At 45.0% G+C, this 22,475-nt stretch overlaps 1 protein-coding gene across 5 annotated transcripts in view; it reads left to right on the forward strand.

Moving 5' to 3' along the window:
* The window catches only part of PACS2 (phosphofurin acidic cluster sorting protein 2), a 183,534-nt gene that overhangs the window by 151,889 nt on the left and 9,170 nt on the right, over window positions 1-22,475 (forward strand). For all 5 annotated transcript variants that reach the window (XM_073566764.1, XM_073566767.1, XM_073566766.1 and 2 more), the window contains exons 20-23: window positions 19,068-19,110; window positions 20,587-20,629; window positions 21,574-21,709; window positions 22,156-22,382. In XM_073566764.1, coding sequence (XP_073422865.1) covers window positions 19,068-19,110; window positions 20,587-20,629; window positions 21,574-21,709; window positions 22,156-22,382 — 449 coding nt within the window. The remainder of the gene's footprint in view (window positions 1-19,067; window positions 19,111-20,586; window positions 20,630-21,573; window positions 21,710-22,155; window positions 22,383-22,475) is intronic.

Here is a 22,475-nt window from a genome sequence, read left to right on the forward strand (position 1 = left end):
TGCCAAGAGTGTGCAAAGCAGAAATCAAGGCAAAAGGTGGCTACTTTGAAGAACCTAGAATATAAGACATACAATATTTTCAGTTGTTTCACACTTTCTTGTTAATTATATAATTCCTCATGTGTTAATTCATAGTTTTGATGCCTTCAGAGTGAATCTACAATCTTAGGCTAGTTTCACACTTGCTTTTTTTTGCAGCGCGTTTTTCCCGCAAAAAAACGCATTAAAAAAACGCATACAAATGCATACAAACGCTGCGTTTTTTTCCAGCATTTTAATGCGCATGCAGGAAAAAAACGCAGCGTTTTTGCGCGTTTGTATGCGTTTTTTGTGCGTTTGCGTTTTTTTACAGATTTTGGAAAAACCCCACAAAAAAGAAAAAACAACCATTCAACAACGCACAAGACCAATGGGACTTCATTGTGGGTGTGGTATGTTAATATATATAGACCCTGTCTACAGTATTCTTCACATTTGCTTGATTCTTCTCGTGACCATGGATCTGCGCTGGAAGAGTTTTCACTTCAACTTGGATTTGGACATCGCGATGGCTCAGGCGTATGCAGTTGCTTGCCATGAACAAAGGAAGAGAGAGAGGCAGCGAAGACGGCGGCGTATGTGGATACATCCGATTGTTTAACTCCGGGAGAGCCGTGGGGCATACCACACCCTCTACAGCGAGCTACGTGCAAACCCGGAGAAATTTACAGATTATATCCGGATGTCCCACGAAAGTTTCATGGATTTGCTTGCTCATGTCCAACAATCCATCCGGAGACAGGACACACAGCTCCGTCGTGCGATTCCTCCTGAGGAACGGCTACTGGTGACATTACGGTATGTTTTAAAAACAAAGGGGTGTGGTCTGATGTTTTTTTTTTGTAAATTTAGTATTCAAAACCTTGGGTAATTAGTTTTCGTGAATGTACTAATCTTTTTTTTTTATAGTTTTTAAAAATAATATACATAAATATTAATTTTACTTCTTTGTCTGTTCACAGATTCCTGGCGACTGGAGAAACCCTATCCTCACTACACTTCCAGTACCGTATTGGAATCTCTACCTTGTCTGGAATTGTTGCTGACACCTGCCGGGCTCTCTGGAATGTTCTTTGCCCAGAATTTATGCCCCTGCCCACCGCTGAAAAGTGGATGGAAATTGCTGACAAATTCTGGACAGTATGCAATTTTCCCAACTGTTTGGGAGCTGTTGATGGGAAACACATACGGATCATCAAACCCCAAAGAACGGGATCTGAGTACTATAATTACAAAAAGTACTTTTCAATAGTACTCATTGCAATTGCGGATGCCGGATGTATGTTTGTAGCAGTGGACATTGGAGCATTTGGCTGTGGTAATGACCCGCAGGCTTTTAAAAACTCAGACATGGGCCGGAGGTTGTATGGCAACCAATTTAATTTCTCCTTCGTCTCATTGGGGGACACAGAGACTGTGGGGTGTGTGCTTCTGCCGTCTGGAGGCCGACACTAAGTGTACAAAAAAAGAGTTAGCTCCTCCTCCGCCGCATACACCCTCGCCCCTAGGCCGGGCGTAACTCAGTTTTTGCTTAGTGTCTGATGGAGGCACACGCAGTCTGGAGCTCCAGACTAGATTTTTTTTTTTTTTTTTTCCCTTTTTTTCTATGAAGATAAGACAGGGGCGACGGATCCTATAGAGAGGATCCGATCTCCCCAAATCATCAACGGGCGACCACGTGTGAGTAACCCTCCACGTGTCCTCTCCCGCACCGAGGGACACATCTGGGACTTTTTGCCAGACAACTATTTTTATTTTTTATTTTTTAAAAGAGGGGCAACGCGTCCTGATAAGAGGATTCGGTTTCCCCATAACTTCATCAGGCGAGCACGTGTGAGCAGAACCCAGGGGTCAGCCTCCACGTTGTTCCTCTCCTACAACAACAATGTATGGAGGCCCCTTCCACCCCTTGGTAGTGAGTCCAGGGGCTGAATTGGAGGCGCAGGTGAGCCGATCTAGTTAGTGGACGTGGCGAGTACAGGGGGAAGAAACCGGTACCAGAAGTCCCCCCCCCCCCCTGCCGGGGATGGAGCCCACGGCGGATGGCCCTGCTCACCTTTAATATTGGGGGATCCGCTCCTGGAGCGCACCGCAAGTTTGCCCCGGTGAGTAACGGTAGCCAGAGTGGCGTTGCACCCGGACGCCGCACACCGCGTGTACCGGAGTGCGGCCGGAAGCCCGCCGGCGGCCGCGGCCCCCGCTGCAGGAGGAGGTCCGTGAGTATCGCGCGAGGTCGCGCGCCGACTTCCGGTGGTAGCCGGAAGTCCCGCCCACTGACGTCGGGGAGACGCTCTGTATAGGAGCAGGAGGCCTGGAGGTCAAGGGGTGGAAAACGGCGGGCGCACAGGTCCCGGAGAGGAGACTTCCGCCCTACCACCTCGCGTCCACGCATCCGGAGCTTCCCGGGGTACTTCAAACAGGAGTGGGACCCTGCCGGTGGGTGAGTGTAACTCCGTTTGGAGAACCGCACTGGTTGTCAGCCCGTCGCTGAGCTCAGGGAGCGATCAGGATGAAGGCGAGGAGGAGGAGGCCTGGAATCTAGAAAGCCTGGGGTTCCAGGACTCGGTGGACAGTCTCATTGAGGCAGTCAACCAGACATTAGAGATCGAGGACGATGTGCCCACAGCCTCAGGTCACAAGGTCTCTTTCAAGAAATCCAGGCGACCACATAGGTTTGCCACGCATCCGGAGTTTGAGGAGCTAGTCCAGAAACATAGAGAACACCCGGATAAGCGTTTTGCAATGCAAAAAGCGCTGCAAGCAAAGTATCCGTTTCCTCCTGAGCTCCATAAGGGTTGGGTAGAGTCGCCAGTAGTGGACCCACCAGTATCACGTTTAGCATCAAGATCGCTATTGTCGATACCCAGTGTTTCTTCTATAAAGGACCCAACTGATCGCCTCATGGACGGGCTTGCCCGCTCGGTATATGAGGCAGCAGGGTCGGCTCTGGCCCCCTCCTTTGCGGCAACTTGGGTGGCTAAAGCCATGGTTTCGTGGGGGGACGCTCTGTATAAGGCCCTCCAAGACAGGGATCTGCCCGCGGAGGTCTTGGAGGTGGCAAATCAGATATCAGGAGCGAGTGATTATCTTGTCAGCGCCTCACTGGACGCGGCCGAGTGTTCGGCTGTGGCGGCAGCGAATGCGATCGCCATTAGGCGTGCATTATGGCTGAGGCTGTGGAAAGCGGATTCTATCTCTAAAAAATCCTTAACCTCATTGCCTTTTCAGGGCAATCGGCTGTTCGGTGAGAAGCTGGATAGGCTTATCTCAGAAGCCACAGGGGGGAGAAGTAGTTTCCTCCCGCAGCAGAGAAGTTGCCCGGCATTCAGGCAAACGCAGAGGCGTTTTCGACCCTTTCGTAGCCCCTGGGGGGGGGACTTCGGCCAGGGCATACTCCTCCGCAAACGATGGCCAGAGTAGGGAAAAGCAAGCCTCTTACAGGGCCAATCCGCTGGGTAGAGGCCGAGGCCGTTTGCCCAGAGCGAGGGGGGCCAGGTCCCAAAAACCTCCAGCTAAATGACTGGAGGCGCTCCGTACCTACGGACGACAGAGTGGGCGGACGCCTACTAGGGTTCAGCCACGTTTGGGTCGCAGTGACACGCGACACTTGGGTGGCAGAACTAATATCCTCCGGGTACAAGATAGAGTTTGTCGGACGGCCACCACAGCGATTCTTCCGTTCCCGACTTTCCAAGACAGATTCGCAGGCGGAAAGTTTGTTACAGGCTATAATGACGCTACAGCGCAAAGGGGTCATCGCCCCAGTGCCGCAGGGCGAAGAGTCGCAGGGGTTTTACTCCAATCTGTTTTCGGTCCCCAAAAAAGACGGGACTGTGAGGCCAGTACTGGATCTAAAGATCCTGAACAGATTCATCAGGGTCAGGCGATTCCGGATGGAGTCCCTCCGCTCGGTCATTGCAGCCATGGATCCAGGGGAATTCCTGGCCTCGATCGATGTGCAGGATGCATATCTGCATATTCCGATATTTCCCCCACACCAGAGGTTCCTGCGATTTGCGATCGGAGGACGACATTTCCAATTTGTGGCTCTGCCCTTCGGCTTAGCCACTGCCCCCAGAGTCTTTACAAAGATAATGGCGGTGGTTATGGCCATCCTGCATGCACGGGGCATAACGGTGTTACCTTACCTGGACGACCTTTTGGTAAAGGGGCCGTCGTTTCAGGAGTGCCAGGACAATGTCAGTATCACTCTGGATACCCTGGCCCGTCTGGGCTGGTTGATCAATCGGAGCAAGTCGTCCTTGGTTCCAGCCCAAAGAATCGTGTTCCTAGGCATGATTTTCGACACCTCCCGGGGGCTGGTGATCCTCCCTCAGGACAAGGCGCAGAAAATCAAGCAAGGGGTACGGAACCTTCTACAGCCGGGCACCAGATCCATCCGGTACGGCATGAGTGTGTTGGGCAGAATGGTGGCGGCGATGGAAGCAATCCCGTTTGCCCAGTTCCATCTCCGTCCGCTTCAGCATGCGCTCTTGACAGCATGGGACCGGAGGCTGCTGTCTCTCAGTCATCGGTGCAAGTTGTCTCCGCTGGTACGAGGTTCACTCCGGTGGTGGACTCGCGACTCGTCTCTGGTCCAGGGGAAACCCTTTCCCCCGGAACAATGGTTGGTGGTGACGACCGATGCAAGGTTGGGGAGCAGTTTTCCAGGGTCACATAGCCCAGGGGCGGTGGTCCGTTCAGGAGATAGTTCTCCCGATCAACATTCTGGAGATACGGGCAATACGATTGGCCCTGCAACATTTCCAGTGTTTCCTGAGACACCGGCCGGTGCGCATCCAGTCGGACAATGCTACAGCAGTAGCATATGTCAACCATCAAGGGGGCACGCGCAGCCAGGCAGCCATGCGCGAGGTCGGACTGGTACTGCGTTGGGCAGAGAAGAACCGCGTGGTAATTTCAGCGGTGCACATTCCAGGAGTCGAAAACTGGGCGGCAGATTTTCTCAGCCGACAGGGGGTCGCGGCAGGGGAATGGTCCCTGCACCCCGAGATCTTTCAGCAGATCTGCCAACGGTGGGGGACACCAGACGTGGACCTTATGGCGTCCAGAGAGAATGCCAAAGTACAAAGGTTTGTCGCTCGATCCCTCGATCCGCAGGCAATCGCAGCAGACGCTCTGGTGCTCCCGTGGAGCCAGTTTCGTCTCCCGTACTTGTTCCCCCCGCTGCCGCTGCTTCCAAGAGTTATCAGGAAAATAAGGAGAGAGAAGGTTCCAGCAATTCTGCTGGCCCCAGACTGGCCCCGGCGGGCCTGGTGTGCAGATCTGGTTCAACTAGTGGTGGACGTACCCTGGCGTCTTCCAGATCGGCCGGACTTACTGTCCCAGGGGCCGATCTGCCATCCGAACTTAGGGGCCCTGTGTTTGACGGCGTGGCCATTGAATCTTGGCTGTTAACACAGGCAGGATTCAGGCGCGATGTGGCGGCCACGATGGTGAGTGCCCGAAAGCCTTCCTCGGCGAGAGTATATCATCGAACTTGGAAAGTTTTTTTCCGTTGGTGTAGGGATCGTGAAGTGGCTCCTCTGGTTTTTTCGATCCCCAACGTACTGGCTTTTCTACAGGCAGGGCTGGACGCAGGGTTGGCTCCGAGTTCGCTCAGAACGCAAATCTCGGCCCTGTCGGTGCTTTTCCAACGAAAAGTCGCTTCCGTCTGGCAGGTTAGGACGTTTATGCAAGGGGTCGCACATTTAGTACCCCCCTATAAGGCGCCGACGGAATCATGGGACCTGAACTTGGTGCTCAGGGCCCTTCAGGAGGCTCCTTTCGAACCATTGCAAGAGGTCTCCTTGCCTTACCTGTCCAGAAAGGTCGTTTTTCTAGTAGCTATAACGTCTATTAGGCGGGTTTCGGAATTGGCGGCCTTATCTTGTAAACCGCCGTTCCTGACCTTTTATAAAGATAAGGTAGTTTTAAGGCCAGCTCCTCCCTTCTTGCCGAAGGTTGTGTCTGCATTTCATATCAACGAAGACATTGTCTTACCCTCATTTTGCCCGGCACCGGTGCACAGGGTAGAAAAGGCTTTGCACACCCTGGATCTGGTAAGAGCTCTTAGAAGGTATGTGACAAGGACAGCGCCATTCCGCCAGACAGACTCTCTATTCGTGGTTCCAGAGGGGCGGCGGAAGGGGCTCGCTGCGTCCAGAGCGACTTTGGCCAGATGGGTTCGCCTGACGGTCCAAGAATCTTATCAAATCAGTGGCACGCCTGTTCCGGCAGGGATCAAGGCTCACTCGGCACGGGCAGTGGGTGCCTCATGGGCACTGCGACACCAGGCTTCAGCGGAGCAGGTGTGCAAAGCAGCTACCTGGTCCAGTTTGCATACGTTTGTCAAACATTATAACGTACATACCCAGGCATCCTCGGATGCAAGCCTGGGAAGAAAGATTCTCCAGGCAGCAGTTGCCCACCTCTAATCAGGGGCGCAAATTAGCATGGATTGGGTGAGCTAAGATCCCGCCCAGAGGACTGCTTTAGAACGTCCCACAGTCTCTGTGTCCCCCAATGAGACGAAGGAGAAACATGGATTTTTGTGAGTACTCACCGTAAAATCCTTTTCTCCGAGACGCTCATTGGGGGACACAGCACCCACCCTATCAGCCAGTTGGCATTTACTTATTTTGAGTTATACAAATCCTTGTACAAGGTTTAGGGTGGCCCCCTTTTTCAGACATATAGTTTCTTGCCTGAGTTTAAGGCGCGTTCTCCTACTGCTTATGCACTAAACTGAGTTACGCCCGGCCTAGGGGCGAGGGTGTATGCGGCGGAGGAGGAGCTAACTCTTTTTTTGTACACTTAGTGTCGGCCTCCAGACGGCAGAAGCACACACCCCACAGTCTCTGTGTCCCCCAATGAGCGTCTTGGAGAAAAGGATTTTACGGTGAGTACTCACAAAAATCCATGTTTCCCTATGCCACGGCCTCTTCCTCACACCGAAGCTCCGCCACTGCCCTTTGTAATGGTTGGCGATGAGGCTTTTCAAATGTGCGGAAACTTACTGAAACCCTACTCCAGCCGGGACTTGGACCACACCAAAAAAATATTTAATTACAGGCTGACCAGGGCCAGAAGAACTGTCGAGTGTGCTTTTGGGATTCTTGTTTCCAGATGGCGAATTCTGGGCACGGCCATTAATCTTAAACTTGAAACAGTCGATGAGGTGGTGAAGGCCTGTGTGGTTCTACATAACTTTGTGATGGCTAAAGAGCACCCGACCTTTGAACTGGACGATGATGCTCCTAACCCATTGCCTGAATTCACTCAGCACACTCTCAGGTCATCCGTTGAAGTTGGCCAAATGAGGGACAAATTTGCGGCCTACTTTATTTCTGATGTAGGACGGGTGCACTGGCAAGATGAAATGGTGTAATGTTGTTGTTTATGGTAATAAAAATCCTTATTTGATACCATTACTGAGTGCACTATATTTTTTAAACTCCAATTAATTAAAAAACTTCCCATGTATAACTGAATTTTGTTATGTTCACACACCTGGGCAGGTAAATACACATACGAGTTAAAATGCAGCATTGCTAGTCTGCGTGAAATATATTGGAATGAGCAAAGCTGCAGTCCATGAATCAGGAAACCATTTTTTTTCAAGAGAAAATTGTGCAACTAGTTTAAAACAAAGTATGTGATTTTCTCAAAACACAACCCTCAAAACCCAACCCCAATGAAAGTCCATGGGGAATACAAGTCAGCATTGAGTGGATGAATGTAATCTGCTCATGTAATCTGCTCCATTACAAGTTATTACACTAGGCCTTGGAATGACTATACTAGGCCGTGGTATTTCAAATATGAGTATAGTAGGCCTTGGGGCTAGTAGTATAGTAATATGTGAAATACCACGTCCTAGTATAGTCATAACAAGGCCTACTCGATTTTGGCCAACTAGTATCTTGTTTCACAAAAAACAAACGGGTGAAACTTGACAAGTTTCAACAGTTTGAAAATAGATTCTAGTTGGTAAAACTAGAGTTATTACACTAGGCCTTGGAATGACTATACTAGGCCGTGGTATTTCAAATATGAGTATAGTAGGCCTTGGGGCTAGTAGTATAGTAATATGTGAAATACCACGGCCTAGTATAGTCATACCAAGGCCTACTGTAATAACTCGATTTTTAACAACTAGCATCTTGTTTCACAAAAAACAAACTGGTGAAACTAGAAAGAAACTTATTTTTTAGACAAGTTTCAACAGTTTGTTTTTCATGAAACCAGATTCTATTTGGTAAAACTAGAGTTATTACACTAGGCCTTGGAATGACTATACTAGTCCATGTTATTTCACATATGACTATACTAGCCCTTGGGTTGTTTTTTAACATGTATTTACCCATCAGTGTGTGTGAGCGGCGCAAACAACATTAATGAAACTTATTAATGGTGAACCACAAATGTAAATTTATTTTTTATCACAAAAAAAAAACTAAAAATTATTTTTTACGGCGTTTGGGGGCAGATGGTTTCAATTTGGGGGTGTGCAGGGAATATGCAACACTTGCAGTTGAAGACGGTGTTTGAGGGGAAGGGGCAACAAAACTTGTGGGGGAAGGTAGTCCAGTTAAGGGAATTAAACTTGGAACACTTGTAGGAGAGGAAATCTGTTCAGTTACATTAGTTGTAATGGCATGTCGCCGTAGGCTTGTGTGCCTGGACCGACTTTGGCCCAATGCCCGCCTTGATTGATTACGCCTTGAAGTAGGGGCAAATATGGAATGTAGGTCCCCCGTCTGCTGGTATGGCTGCTGCTGCTGAGGTGGCGGCTGCTGCTGCTGAGGTGGCTGCTGCTGCTGAGGTGGCTGCTGCTGCTGAGGTGGCTGCTGCTGCTGAGGTGGCTGCTGCTGCTGAGGTGGCTGCTGCTGCTGAGGTGGTTGCGGCTGCTGCTGAGGTGGCGGCTGCTGCTGAGGTGGCGGCTGCTGCTGAGGTGGCGGCTGCTGCTGAGGTGGCGGCTGCTGCTGAGGTGGCTGCTGCTGCTGAGGTGGCTGCTGCTGCTGAGGTGGCTGCTGCTGCTCTTCGTTGTCAGTGCTCGTCCTTGCAGGAGGACTGGTGGCGGCAGTGATGGCCCAGGTTTGCAGAGTGGTGGTGGCAGGGCTACTACATGTTGTTGTAGCGGCAGGGCTGTTCCATGTTTGCCTAGTGGTGGCTGAGCTCCACGCATGCATGGGATTGGCGGTGGTGCTCCAGACAGGAGCAGCGCTTGCCATGGTGGTGTCGGTGAAGTGACCAGCTGCACTCAGACTTGTGGTGGTGTAACGGTGGGTGTCCTGGCTTTGAATAGAGGTGTCCGTGCAGTGGTATGCAGCACAAGTCGGTAGTGAGGTGAAGCGAGTCAATGGTGGCACAGGTGGAAAGGACACCACTGACTGCTGACCGTACCGATTATGCTGCATAGCCTGCAAGAAAGCATTGTTGCAGGCCTGCAGCACATTCAGCTGTTGATCAGGACTAAGGTGTTCCGCCATGCCCTTTTCAATCTTACTAAAAAAATGGTGTGCTGGTCTGTTGAGGTCGGCCTCCAGACGGTCAAGGCGCTGTTCTACAGAATTGAAGCGGTGTTCAAAGTGGTTAAAACCACGTTCCATGAGTGCAAAACCGCTTTCAACTCTGTCGGACAGTGACTTGAGGCTGGAATTAAATGTCTCGCTCAAATGCATAAACTCGGGCAAGACATTCCTGTCCAAGGCCCTCTGCCGCTGGCGGGTAGTGCCCGCATAACCAGTGGCAGAGACCTGGGACAGGGGAACACCTGATGGCCCAGCTTCCTGGTCACCAGCTGTGTGTGTGGTTGACCTGCAAGGTGCTTCCTGGCTGTCGGATGGCTGGGACGGGTCAGAGGACGTCCGAGGAAGGACCGCTCCAGGGCCAGGTTGCAGGGTGCTGCTCCAGGTGCTGTGGAAGAAAGGAAAATCATTACTACCATGCCTTTACAAGAAGCATCAGCTGTGGATTAGAAAAACACAGATTAATAAAAATAAAAACCCAAAATGTATAATACTTACGATCTTGTGGCAAGGACCGGTCTTAGGAACTGCAACGCGTGATAGTGACGGTATCTAGTTCTGGTCCTTGACGCAGATCCACTGCGAACCTGGCCCTCAGCACGAACATCACTGTTGAAGCGGTCCTTGATCGAACGCCAACGTGTTCGGACTTTGTCCACTGTTGATAAAAAAAAACAGTGCCGTCAAGGACAACAGTCACTGCGGCACAATGTAGCAATACAATACTCAAAGCAGTCACTGTAGACCCCGATGACACTGTTGGGTTTCCTGCTAGAATACGCCTAGCACGAAACCCAACAGTGCCGTCAAGGACAACAGTCACTGTGGCACAATGTAGCAATACAATACTCAAAGCAGTCACTGTAGACCCCGATGACACTGTTGGGTTTCCTGCTAGAATACGCCTAGCACGAAACCCAACAGTGCCGTCAAGGACAACAGTCACTGCGGCACAATGTAGCAATACAATACTCAAAGCAGTCACTGTAGACCCCGATGAAACTGTTGGGTTTCCTGCTAGAATACGCCTAGCACGAAACCCAACAGTGCCGTCAAGGACAACAGTCACTGCGGCACAATGTAGCAATACAATACTCAAAGCAGTCACTGTAGACCCCGATGACACTGTTGGGTTTCCTGCTAGAATACGCCTAGCACGAAACCCAACAGTGCCGTCAAGGACAACAGTCACTGCGGCACAATACAGAGCAGGGAAATACTCACTAAACGCCTTTTTGGAGGATGCTGTGGCGCTGTCCCAGCCATCCATCAACGCTGCGGCCACCTCATTCCATAGCCGCCGGGTCACCACATTGTCCTTGTACAGCCGGTCACGGCTGTCCCACAACGGCGAACGCTCCTGGACCAGGCTGATGAGCTGCTCATTATCCAGGTAGACGTCTTCATCCCGTTGTGGAACCTAGACAAAACACATTCATTAGAATAATCAAATTTAAATTGAATAAAAAGTTACAAAAAAAGAAACAAAAAAATGAGTAAAAATAGAAGATAAAAAATAAAGAACATTACAAATCATTTGATACTTACATTCCGTATCACCACCGGGACTTGGCTTCGCTGCTCCTGCTCTTCGCCCTCACTAGTGCCGTCCGCAGATGATGATGACGATGTCTTAAGAAAGTTGAAAAAAACGTAAGAGATTTGGAGAAGCAGCAGATATACTTACCAGATGCACGAAAATAATCACCTCACGGTCTGCTTGCGCCAATTCCTGCCGCGATGGGGAATACTCGGATTCTGAAGACATACTGCATGTAAAAATAATAAAAATCATTAGTACATACATAATTTAAAAGGACAGGCATATAATGTAATATACTCACATTCTTCGCTGATATAATGGGTTCTTGGTTGACTGTCTGCTCTTCAATCTGTCAGTGTAGTAGTGGCAGAGTTTTGGCAGGCACCTCCTTTATATAGACTTTTTTTTTTTGACTTTAGAAGATTCTTTACTAGGATAAAAAGTGGACACCACCCAAAAAACGCAGCGCTAAAAAATCGCATGCCAGTGCGCACGTATGCGCATCCATAGGCTATAATGGCCATTTTTAGCGCAAAACGTGCGCATACGTGCGCATGCGCTTTTTTCCAGGGCCAAAAAATGCAACATGCAGCGTCTGGAAAATACCAACGCACACCCCAAAAAAACGCAGCGCATGAAAATCGCATACATGCGCTTACAAGCGCGCATGTATGCGCACCCATGTTAAATATAGGGGAAAAATCGCATGCGCACGTATGCGTTTTTTTCCAGCGCTAAAAAACGCAAATGTGAAACCAGCCTTAGGCTGGCTTCACATTAGCGCTTTTTAAGCGCATGCACGGCCGGGGGTAGCTCCGCCCCCGAGCTGGCTCTCTGCCCGGCGTGCCCGCCCCTTGCTTGTAGCGCCGCCTCCTAGCGGACAGCGGCGCCTGCGATCGGCGCACCCTATCTTTAGCATAGGGTGCGCAGATCGTGCGCAGGCCGTGCGCTAGTTGCGCTTTGACCTGCGCTGCGCACTTTTGACGGTGCGCCGTGCGCGCCAAAATCCGAAAAGTTCGATTTTGGCGCGCACGGCGCACCGTCAAAAGTGCGCAGCGCAGGTCAAAGCGCAACTAGCGCACGGCCTGCGCACGATCTGCGCACCCTATGATAAAGATAGGGTGCGCCGATCGCAGGCGCCGCTGTGCGCTAGGAGGCGGCGCTACAAGCAAGGGGCGGGCACGCCGGGCAGAGAGCCGGCTCGGGGGCGGAGCTACCCCCAGCCGTGCGTGCGCTTAAAAAGCGCTAATGTGAAACCACCCATAGTCATGAAAATAAAGAAAACTCTTTGAATGACAAGGTGTGTCCAAACTTTTGGTCTGTACTGTGTGTATGTGTGTGTGTGTGTGTGTATGTATGTTTGTGTGTGTGTGTATATGTGTATGTATGTATGTGTATATATATATATATATATAAGCAGCGTCGGACTGGAACACCTTGGGCCCACCAGAGGAAATCATTCTTGGGGCCCACTATGTAGCTGCATAGAGTTAAATACCAGACCACCAATTATGCGGTAAAACACGCTAATATCCGGGTATAATATAAGGTTGTACATGTCTTAATTATGTAGCAGGAGTTGGGGTAGCCCCCTCATAGAATATAAAGCAGCCCCCTCACATAGTATAATGCAGCTATCTCATAGAATATAATGCAGCCATCTCATAAAATATAATACTGCCCCCCTCATAGGGTATAATACTGCCCCCCTCATAGGGTATAATGCACCCCCTCATAGGGTATAATGCACCCCCTCATAGGGTATAATGCACCCCCTCATAGGGTATAATGCACCCCCTCATAGGGTATAATACTGCCCCCCTCATAGGGTATAATGCACCCCCTCATAGGGAATAATGCACCCCCTCATAGGGTATAATACTGCCCCCCTCATAGGGTATAATACTGCCCCCCTCATAGGGTATAATACTGCCCCCCTCATAGGGTATAATACTGCCCCCCTCATAGGGTATAATACTGACCCCCTCATAGGGTATAATACTGACCCCCTCATAGGGTATAATACTGACCCCCTCATAGGGTATAATACTGACCCCCTCATAGGGTATAATACTGACCCCCTCATAGGGTATAATACTGCCCCCCTCATAGGGAATAATGCACCCCCTCATAGGGTATAATACTGCCACCCTCATAGGGTATAATACTGCCACCCTCATAGGGTATAATACTGCCCCCCTCATATGGTATAATACTGCCCCCCTCATAGGGTATAATACTGCCCCCCTCATAGGGAATAATGCACCCCCTCATAGGGTATAATGCTGCCCCCTCATAGGGTATCATACTGCCCCCTCATAGGGTATAATACTCCCCCCCCCCCCCTCATAGGGAATAATGCACCCCCTCATAGGGTATAATGCACCCCCTCATAGGGAATAATGCTGCCCTCCTCATAGGGTATAATGCTGCCTCCTCATAGGGTATAATGCTGCCCCCTCATAGGGTATAATACTGCCCCCCTCATAGGGAATAATGCACCCCCTCATAGGGTATAATGCTATATAGATATAGCGTTAGATAGATATAGATAGAAAGATAGATGTAGAAATAGATAGATATAGAGATAGATAGTAGATAATGGATAGAAAGTAGATAATGGATAGATATAGATAGAAAGATTCATAGAGATAGATAGAGATAGATAGAGATAGCTATAAAGATAGATATAGAAAGATAGATAGATAGGTAGATAGGTAGGTAGGTAGATAGATAGATATAGAGATAGATAGAAAATAGATAATGGATAGATAGATATAGAGATAGTTAGCTATAGATAGAAAGATATAGAGATAGATATATAGGTAGAGATAGATATATAGATAGAGATAGATAATAGATAGAGATAGATAATAGAGATATACAGATATAATAATAATAATATAGACATATATAGATAGATATAGAGATAAATATACATAGATAGATGGCTATAAATAAAAATAGATATAGAGATATATAGAGATAATAGATATAGAGACAGATAGATAGAGACAGATAGATATAGAAAGATAGATATAGAGATAGATATAGAGATAATAGCTAGATATAGAGATATGTATAGAGATAGATAGATATAGAGTTAAAAGAGAGATATAGAGAGATATAGAGATAGCTAGATAGATGGATAGATAGATATAGATAATAGAGATAATAGATAGATAGATATAGAGATAGATAGATGGATAGATCAATAGATAGATAAAGAGATAGAGATTGATAGATAATGAGATATAGAGATAGATATAGAGATATAGTGTTAGATAGAAAGATAGATATAGAGATAGATAGATATGGATATAGAGATAGATATGGGTATAGAGATAGATATGGATATAGAGATAACAGATATAGAGATAGATAGATATAGAGATAATATATAGATAGATATAGAGATAATATATAGATAGCTATAGAGAGAGAGATATAGAGGTAGATATAGAGGTAGATATAGAGGTAGATAGATATAGAGGTAGATAGATATAGAGGTAGATAGATATAGAGATAATAGATATAGAGATAATAGATATAGAGATAATAGATATAGAGATAATAGATATAGAGATAATAGATATAGAGATAATAGATATAGAGATAATAGATATAGAGATAATAGATATAGAGATAATAGATATAGAGATAATAGATATAGAGATAATAGATATAGAGATAATAGATATAGAGATAATAGATATAGAGATAATAGATATAGATATAAAGATAGATAGAGATAGAGAGAGCGGTAGATAGAGAGAGAGATACAGAGATCGATAAATAGATAGATATAGATAATAGATAGAGATAAATAGATAAAGATAGATAATAAATATAGAGATAGAGTAAGATAGAAAGATATAGAGATAGGTAGATATAGATAATAGAGATAGCTAGATAGATAGACATAATAGATAGATATAGATAGATATAGATAGAAAGATAGATATAGAGATAGAAAGATAGATATAGAGATAGAGCGATAGATAGAGATAGATATAGATAATAGAGATAAATAGATAGATAGAGAAAGATAGACAGATATAGAGATAGATATAGTGATAGAAAGATAGATATACAGAGAGATAGAGATAAATAGATATAGAGAGAAATAGATATAGAGATAATAGATATATATAGAGATAGATAGATATAGCTATAGAGAGAGATAGATACAGAGAAAAGATATAGAGATAAATAGATAAAGATAGATAGATATATAGATATAGAGATAGAAAGATAGATATAGAGATAGAGCGATAGATAGATATACAGAGAGATAGATATAGAGGATAGAGATATATAGATAGCTATAGAGATATAGAGATAGATATAGAGAGAAATAGAGATAGATATAGAGATAGATAGATATAGATATATAGATATAGATATAGAGATAGAGCGATAGATAGCGAGAGATATAGATATAGAGATAGATAGATACAGAGAAAAGATATAGAGATAGATAACGGATAGATAAATAGATAGATAGGTATAGAGATAGATAGATATAGATATTAGATAGAGATATATATATAGATAAAGATAGATATAGATGGTAGCTAGATAGATAATAAATATAGAGATAATAGATATAGAGATAGATAGAGTAAGATAGATAGATAGACATAATAGATAGATATAGAGATATATATATAGAAAGATATAGAGATAGATGTAGAGATAGAAAGATAGATATAAAGATAGAGCGATAGAGATAGATATAGATAATAGATAGAGATAGATAGATATAGATAATAGATAGAGATAGAAAGATAGATAGATATAAGAGAGATAGAGAGAGAGATATATAGAGAAATAGAGAGATAGATAGAGAGATAGAGAGAGCGAGAGAGATATAAAAAAAAAACAAAACACAATACTCACCTCTCCTCCTCGCTCCCACGCTGATCCTGGCTTCAGTGTCAGGAGCTGCACCCTCTGCCAGACACACAGCGGGTGCGCGATGTAGTGACGTCATCGCGCACTGGCTGTGAGCCAGGAGCAGAGAGGACTGAGGGCGGCGCCGGCCCTGATGCAGAGCGGCTTACTGGGCTGGGGGCGGGGCCTCTGGGGGTGTGGAGTCCTGAAATGATATTCACTGCTTCGCAGTGAATATTCATTTCTCTTTAGCAGCGGGGACAGGGGCTCCTGCCTCCTAACACCCGCTGCTGCTCCGCTGACAGGGGCCCCCATAGCAGCTGCATGGTGTGCGACACACCACTGGCTGGGGGCCCCTGGAGCAGCGGGGGCCCTAGGCAACTGCTGGCCCTGTATGCCAGCAGGTGCCAGGGCCCACCAGATGCCAGGGCCCACCGGAGAATCCTCCGGTTCCCCGGTGGGCCAGTCCGACGCTGTATATAAGTATATACTGTATGTATGTTTCGGCCCCCTGGAACTTTTCAACCTTTTCCCACATATCATGCTTAAAACATAAAGATAACAAATGTAAATTTTTGGTGAAGAATCAACAACAGGTGGGACACAATTGTGAAGTTGATGAAGTTAATCGAAATTTATTGGTTATTTTAAATTTTTTTGGAAATTCAAAAACTGAAAAGTGAGGCGTGCAATATTATTCGGCCCCTTTAACTTAATACTTTGTTGCGCCACCTTTTGCTGCAATTACAGCTGCAAGTCACTTGGGGTATGTCTCTATCAGTTTTGTACATCAAGAGACAAATTCTTGCCCGTTCTTCCTTGGCAAACAGCTCGAGCTCAGTGAGGTTTGATGGAGATCATTTGTGAACAGCAGTTTTCAGCTCTTTCCAGTTTTTATAAACCTGCAGTAAGGAAAAATGACCTGCAGGTGGCACCACAGTACCCCAAAGCACACTACCACATAGCTGCTTACAGACATCACAAACACATCCAGCCTATTTTAGCCAAATTGGAGGATTGCTCACTTAACTGCAGGTGAGGCACATATGCAAAAACATTTGTAAACATGCACTGCCTATTGAATTGCACACTTGCTCCGTTCATACTCCACCCACACAAACAAATGATACACCATTTTATAGGTCAAATTACCTGCAGGTGGCAGCACACTACCCCAAAGCTGTTTACAGACATCACAAACAAATCCAAACATTTGCCTTGGGGTCTTTCCAGCTTGCTCAGTCTATTTCAGGCACATTAGAGGATTGCACACTTCACTGCAGGTGAGTCACATATGCAAACACATTTGTATACATGCACTGCTTTTTGGGCGATTACTTCGCCCCACACACACAAATGGTGAGTCACATATGCAAAGACATTTGTTAACATTCACTGCTTTTTCGCTGATTACTTCGCCCCACACACACAAATGATACACCATTTGAAAGGTAAACTTGCTCCCTTCAGCAAGAACCACACACTCACGATTTTATCTCTAAATACAGTTTAAACATTCATTTTCATAAACCTGCAGAAAGACACAATGACCTGCAGGTGGCACCTCAACCGGAAGACATTTTTTGACCTCTACTTATCAAACACATTTATTGTATTACCAGTCTACATATATAAATACCTGTCTGTGTTCATCATCTCATGAAATACATTTATATTTGACCTGCTTGCTTTTTCTGAAATTGCCTACGCCCCCGACGATCAATGTGTGAAAATTTTGCCCGGGCCAAGTATATATATATATATATATATATATATATATATATATATATATATATATATATATATATATATAAATATAAATAAAATCTTGAAATTGACAATGGAGCTATTTTAAACTCATGCTTCCAGTGCTTTCAGATTACCGTAACAAAGGTAGGATCAGCTAGTAAGAATAGGTAATGTCACATCTGACCTTGTCTTTCCCCCCTTCACAATGGACTTTCACACGCAAATTAGATGCTTCAACATGAAAGATGGGGTGTGTCTGTTGTGGCTAGTGTTCATGTGAATTTCCTTAAAAAGAAAGCGTTTAAAATGGCTCCATTGACCAGTGTAAAAATTACAAGATTTTTAATTTTAGTAAAGATCGGGATATGGGAAAAAAAATATATATATAAAAAAAGTAACACAAAACCATGATTTAAACAATCATTTTTTGATGACACATTCCCTTTTAAGGCCCTTCCCATCAATACAATATTGATGACCTATCATGAGGATAGATTGCCAATATCTGATATTCAGCTGTGTTGTCAGGACATCATGGATGAGATCCCATTTTGGGATGCATCAATGTGCAAGGCACATGCTCAAACCGGGCAGCCAGCCTAGCCCGCACTTGTGCATTTTCATCTGCACATTGCCACATATTTAAGAGGTTGTCCAGGACTAAATTATTGATCACCGCTCCAATTGGATAGGTCGTCAATATCAGGTCGATGGAGGACCAGCAGGGCACTGGGTGCAAGACTGGGTCAGAAGACCAGGATCTCTCCGGTGTAAATGGAAGAGATGGGACACCCGCCAAGGTCATTGTCACCAGGATAAGCAATGCAGTGGGATTGAGAGAAAACGGTGATTTCCTCAGTTAGTTTTGTTTTTAGTGTCATATATTTCCTCTTCTTTCTTAGAATAATTGTGAGCTGATTCGGGACGTGATTGTGGACCGAGCCTTGCAGACAATTTCAGAATGTTACGCTTGCTGCATGACTTTTCTTGGAAAAACAGTTCTACCCAGGATATCTTTTTACATGGAAACCTGGTCACTAAAGCAGTGGTCTCTAGTCGTGAAGCTACAACTCCTGCAGCGGACAGGAAATGCTGGGAGTTGTGGTTTTACAGCAGCTGGCGATGAACATTAGTGTTACCCTGGCACTCGGCATAGACCAGTGTGGGAACATTGGCTTTCCTGAACCATCCTACAGATCGAACTGTGTAAATGGCATGTTTGGGTGGAATTGCTCTTTTATCTTTTTTTATATTTATTTAACCAATAAATTATTGTTCATTGTTATGTTTGATTTGTTTTCTTCTAGTCCTGATGAGGATTCTTCTCAGAAATTCATACCTTTTGTAGGTGTAAGTATTCCTGGAATAACATAAGTCACTTCTAATTCCTGATATAAGACATTGCAGCCTCCAGTGGTAATGTTACCCTCCGGCATAAGCACAGGCCATTTTCCTGCCCTCTGGGTGGAATTTTCTGTTTCTTGTCTTAATTCAGTTTCCAGTTGCCTCAAAAGAAGTGTATCATCATAAAATGATCTATTGTTAATATCAGGCTTTTAAAGTAATTTTTTATTTATTTTCTTTTTAAATCTTGCAATTTTAACACTCGCCTCTAGGCCTAATAGTAGATTTACATTTCCTGTTCTTTTCAGCAGCCACATGGTTATAAGCGGCAAGAGACAGGCTCTGACGCATTGACTTCTACAGAAGGCATGCTCTTATCTGGGTAAAAGTCATTGCGTAAGAGGGGAGGAGGTGAGCTGTGATATCACCGATTGTGACTGGTGGATCTTGTGTATCTAGTGTATTTAGAGGTGTAAACAGTTGTACAGGAAGGGCAGGAGGTGAGCTGTGATATTACCTATTGTGGCTTGTGAACCCTGTTTTATCTAGTGTAAGTAGAAATATTATCAGTCATGGTACTGGACAGGGAGGAGGTGAGGTATTAAGTCAGTGGAGGGAAAGAGTGTTGTGAACTCACCTGTTAATGGTGGCTTCTGTGTATCTACTGTAAATGAAGGTGTTATCAGTCATTGTACAGGAGGGGGGAGGAGGTGAGCTGTGCTATCACCTATTGTAAATAGTGGATTCTGTTATCTACTGTATGTAGAGGTGTTATCCGTCTTTATAAAGGAGAGGGAGAGGAGGTAAGCTGTGCCCTCTCACCTATTGTGAATAGTGAATTCTGTATTACCCACTGTATATAGAGGTGTTATCAGTCATTGTATATGAGGAGGTGGTGAGCTGTGCCATCACATATTGTAAATAATTGATCTTGCCATTTGTAATCCTATCTGTGATGATGATGAGACCACAGAAAAGTTGTCTTGTACAAAATGGGAAGTATGAAGGTGATTTTTCAATCTAAATATGGGAAAAAAAACACCATATTACATGACTTTCAGTTCATTTATTATGTTTTAAACACATTCTGAGCCTTGTTTGACAAGTTAAAAGGTGCGTGGTGTAATATGCCACATCATGCATCATGCCAAATAATTTGATATTAGAACTATGCCTCTATAAATATTACATAACAAAAATTTTGTAAGTGTGGAAGATCTCTGGTTTTATTTTCTTCTGGAACACACTATCCATATATACATCCTACAGACTGATTACATGGAGGATTATAATCCCTATACAGGAATAATTATGAGCTTGTTCTCAGCGTGTTTATTTTACATCCCCTTTCCAGGTCCTATTAGGTGGCAGACTAGATGATTAATGATGGATTATGTTGAATCAATAATCTATAAAGTAGTATAAAATATATATATAATATTATTGCACATATCCTTATGGTTCTCTTGTCTGTTTTTATAGGTGGTAAAAGTTGGCATTGTCGAGCAGTCATCCGCAACCTCTGGTCAGTATGTGATATTTCTGAAAAATTTAGTATATTAAAAAGGTTGTGCACCTTATATTACTCTCTTCCTGCCTTCAATTGTTGAACTTTTTCCAAATTGACTTGCATTAGAAATGTCTCCCTCGGACACGTAGCTCCCCTCAGGGAACAGAAAACTGAAAATGATGGAGAGTAGAATCTGTCACATGACGATCCCCATTAACTTAGTGTGGTCTAATGGTTATGTAATAGTGTCCGTCATTTTACCGAAAAATTAGCGCGCTGAACTCTGTGCTGTTTCATCGGCTTTTATGATTGCATTTGGGATGCGGGCTCAGATGTGAGATCAAAAAATGATTTACTACACATCTAAAACTTGACTTTCAAGGAGTTCTTCATGAATGTAATATTCCCCTGTCATGTAATTAAAGTAACAGCTTGTCCTGTGTTAAGATGGAAAGGCTGCAGTCTGAAGTAACGAAGCTCCCGAGATCTGTGTCTCAAATGACAGAGGAGCTGTATTGTAAACACAAATACATGTGAGAGCCAAGAAGAAGGGTCAGAAAGGAGAAGAAATATATCTTTTCCTTGTCTGACTAAGAACAAAGATTTTTTTGTCCAGCCCAATCCTTTATGCTTAATCAGACTTGGAAAAAATTTATTTCTCAGCCCTTCTTCGGCAGCTCAGATATGTGTGCTTACGATACAGTTCCTCTTTCAGTTGAGACACAGGTACTAGGAGTTGCGTTTCTTCAGACTGCAGCCCATCCTCGTATGTTATTAGGATGGGTTGCTGTTTGAATTACGTGACTGGAACCATTTTATTACATTCTTTGAGAATATATTTTATTCTAATTGGCAATCTGTGTATAATCTGTTTATAGTTCTGAATAAAGGACCAATGACATCACCTATTGAGTGCTATGTATTTTCCAATATCAGCATTTTTTCAACATGTCATACAGGAGATTCAGATGATGCTGCTCCATCCAGTTCCATTGTCCTGTCCTCTACTCCCCCTTCTGTGACTCCAGCAATTAAAGAAGCATCTCCAACCCCACCGTCTTCTCCATCTGTTACAGCAGGATTCTCCACGCCAAGGTAAAAATAAGCACTCTATAATCAAATATGTGCTAAATTGGTTTAAAGATGTAAGATTGCAAAAAAGGTGAATGACTGCAATATTTTTAAAATTTCGGGTAATATGATAATTAGTAAGATTGGAGACACTGGAGAATGAGGCAATAGTGTACTTGGTCCAGCACCCAGATCATTAATCTTTGGCTTTTGTACGGTACCCCTGAACACTTCTCGACATCCTCGGCTTGTCTTGTGACTGACTAGGCGAAAGCCTTGGATGCTGTCAGCTAGGAGGTGGTTCTCAAAGCTGCCATCTGACAAGCCACACATTACTGACCTGGCTGGTGGACAGAGTCCTGCAAGTCAATCCGCACTAACTAGTCAATAGTGTTCAACATGTGTCCATAAGCTTTTTATGAGTTTTAACCATTCTCACGGGAAATGTATCTATATTTTTTTTTATCCAGCCAAAGCCCTGGGGGTGAACTCATGGGACTTCAGTTGGATTATTGGATAGCAGCCCCAGTCACTGAGAAGAAAAAAGAGGCTGAAAAAAGGGAATCTATAACTGCAAAGAACACTTTAAAATGCACTTTTCGCTCGCTGCAGGTCAGCAGGCTCCCTAGCAGTAATGATGTCCCCGCTGCTCCAACCATGTCCATGACCGTTGTCACAAAAGAGAAAAACAAAAAAGGTAATGAGACCAATGTCTACAGCTGGATTTGGGTTATCTGTGTACAAAGAGCGCCTCCAGGACTCCAGAAATAGTATTCATTACATCGTGCCA

This window comes from Dendrobates tinctorius, unplaced genomic scaffold (assembly GCF_039654945.1).
Source record: "Dendrobates tinctorius isolate UK_male_01 unplaced genomic scaffold, ASM3965494v1 ptg000019l, whole genome shotgun sequence".
Classification (NCBI taxonomy): Eukaryota; Metazoa; Chordata; class Amphibia; order Anura; family Dendrobatidae; genus Dendrobates; species Dendrobates tinctorius.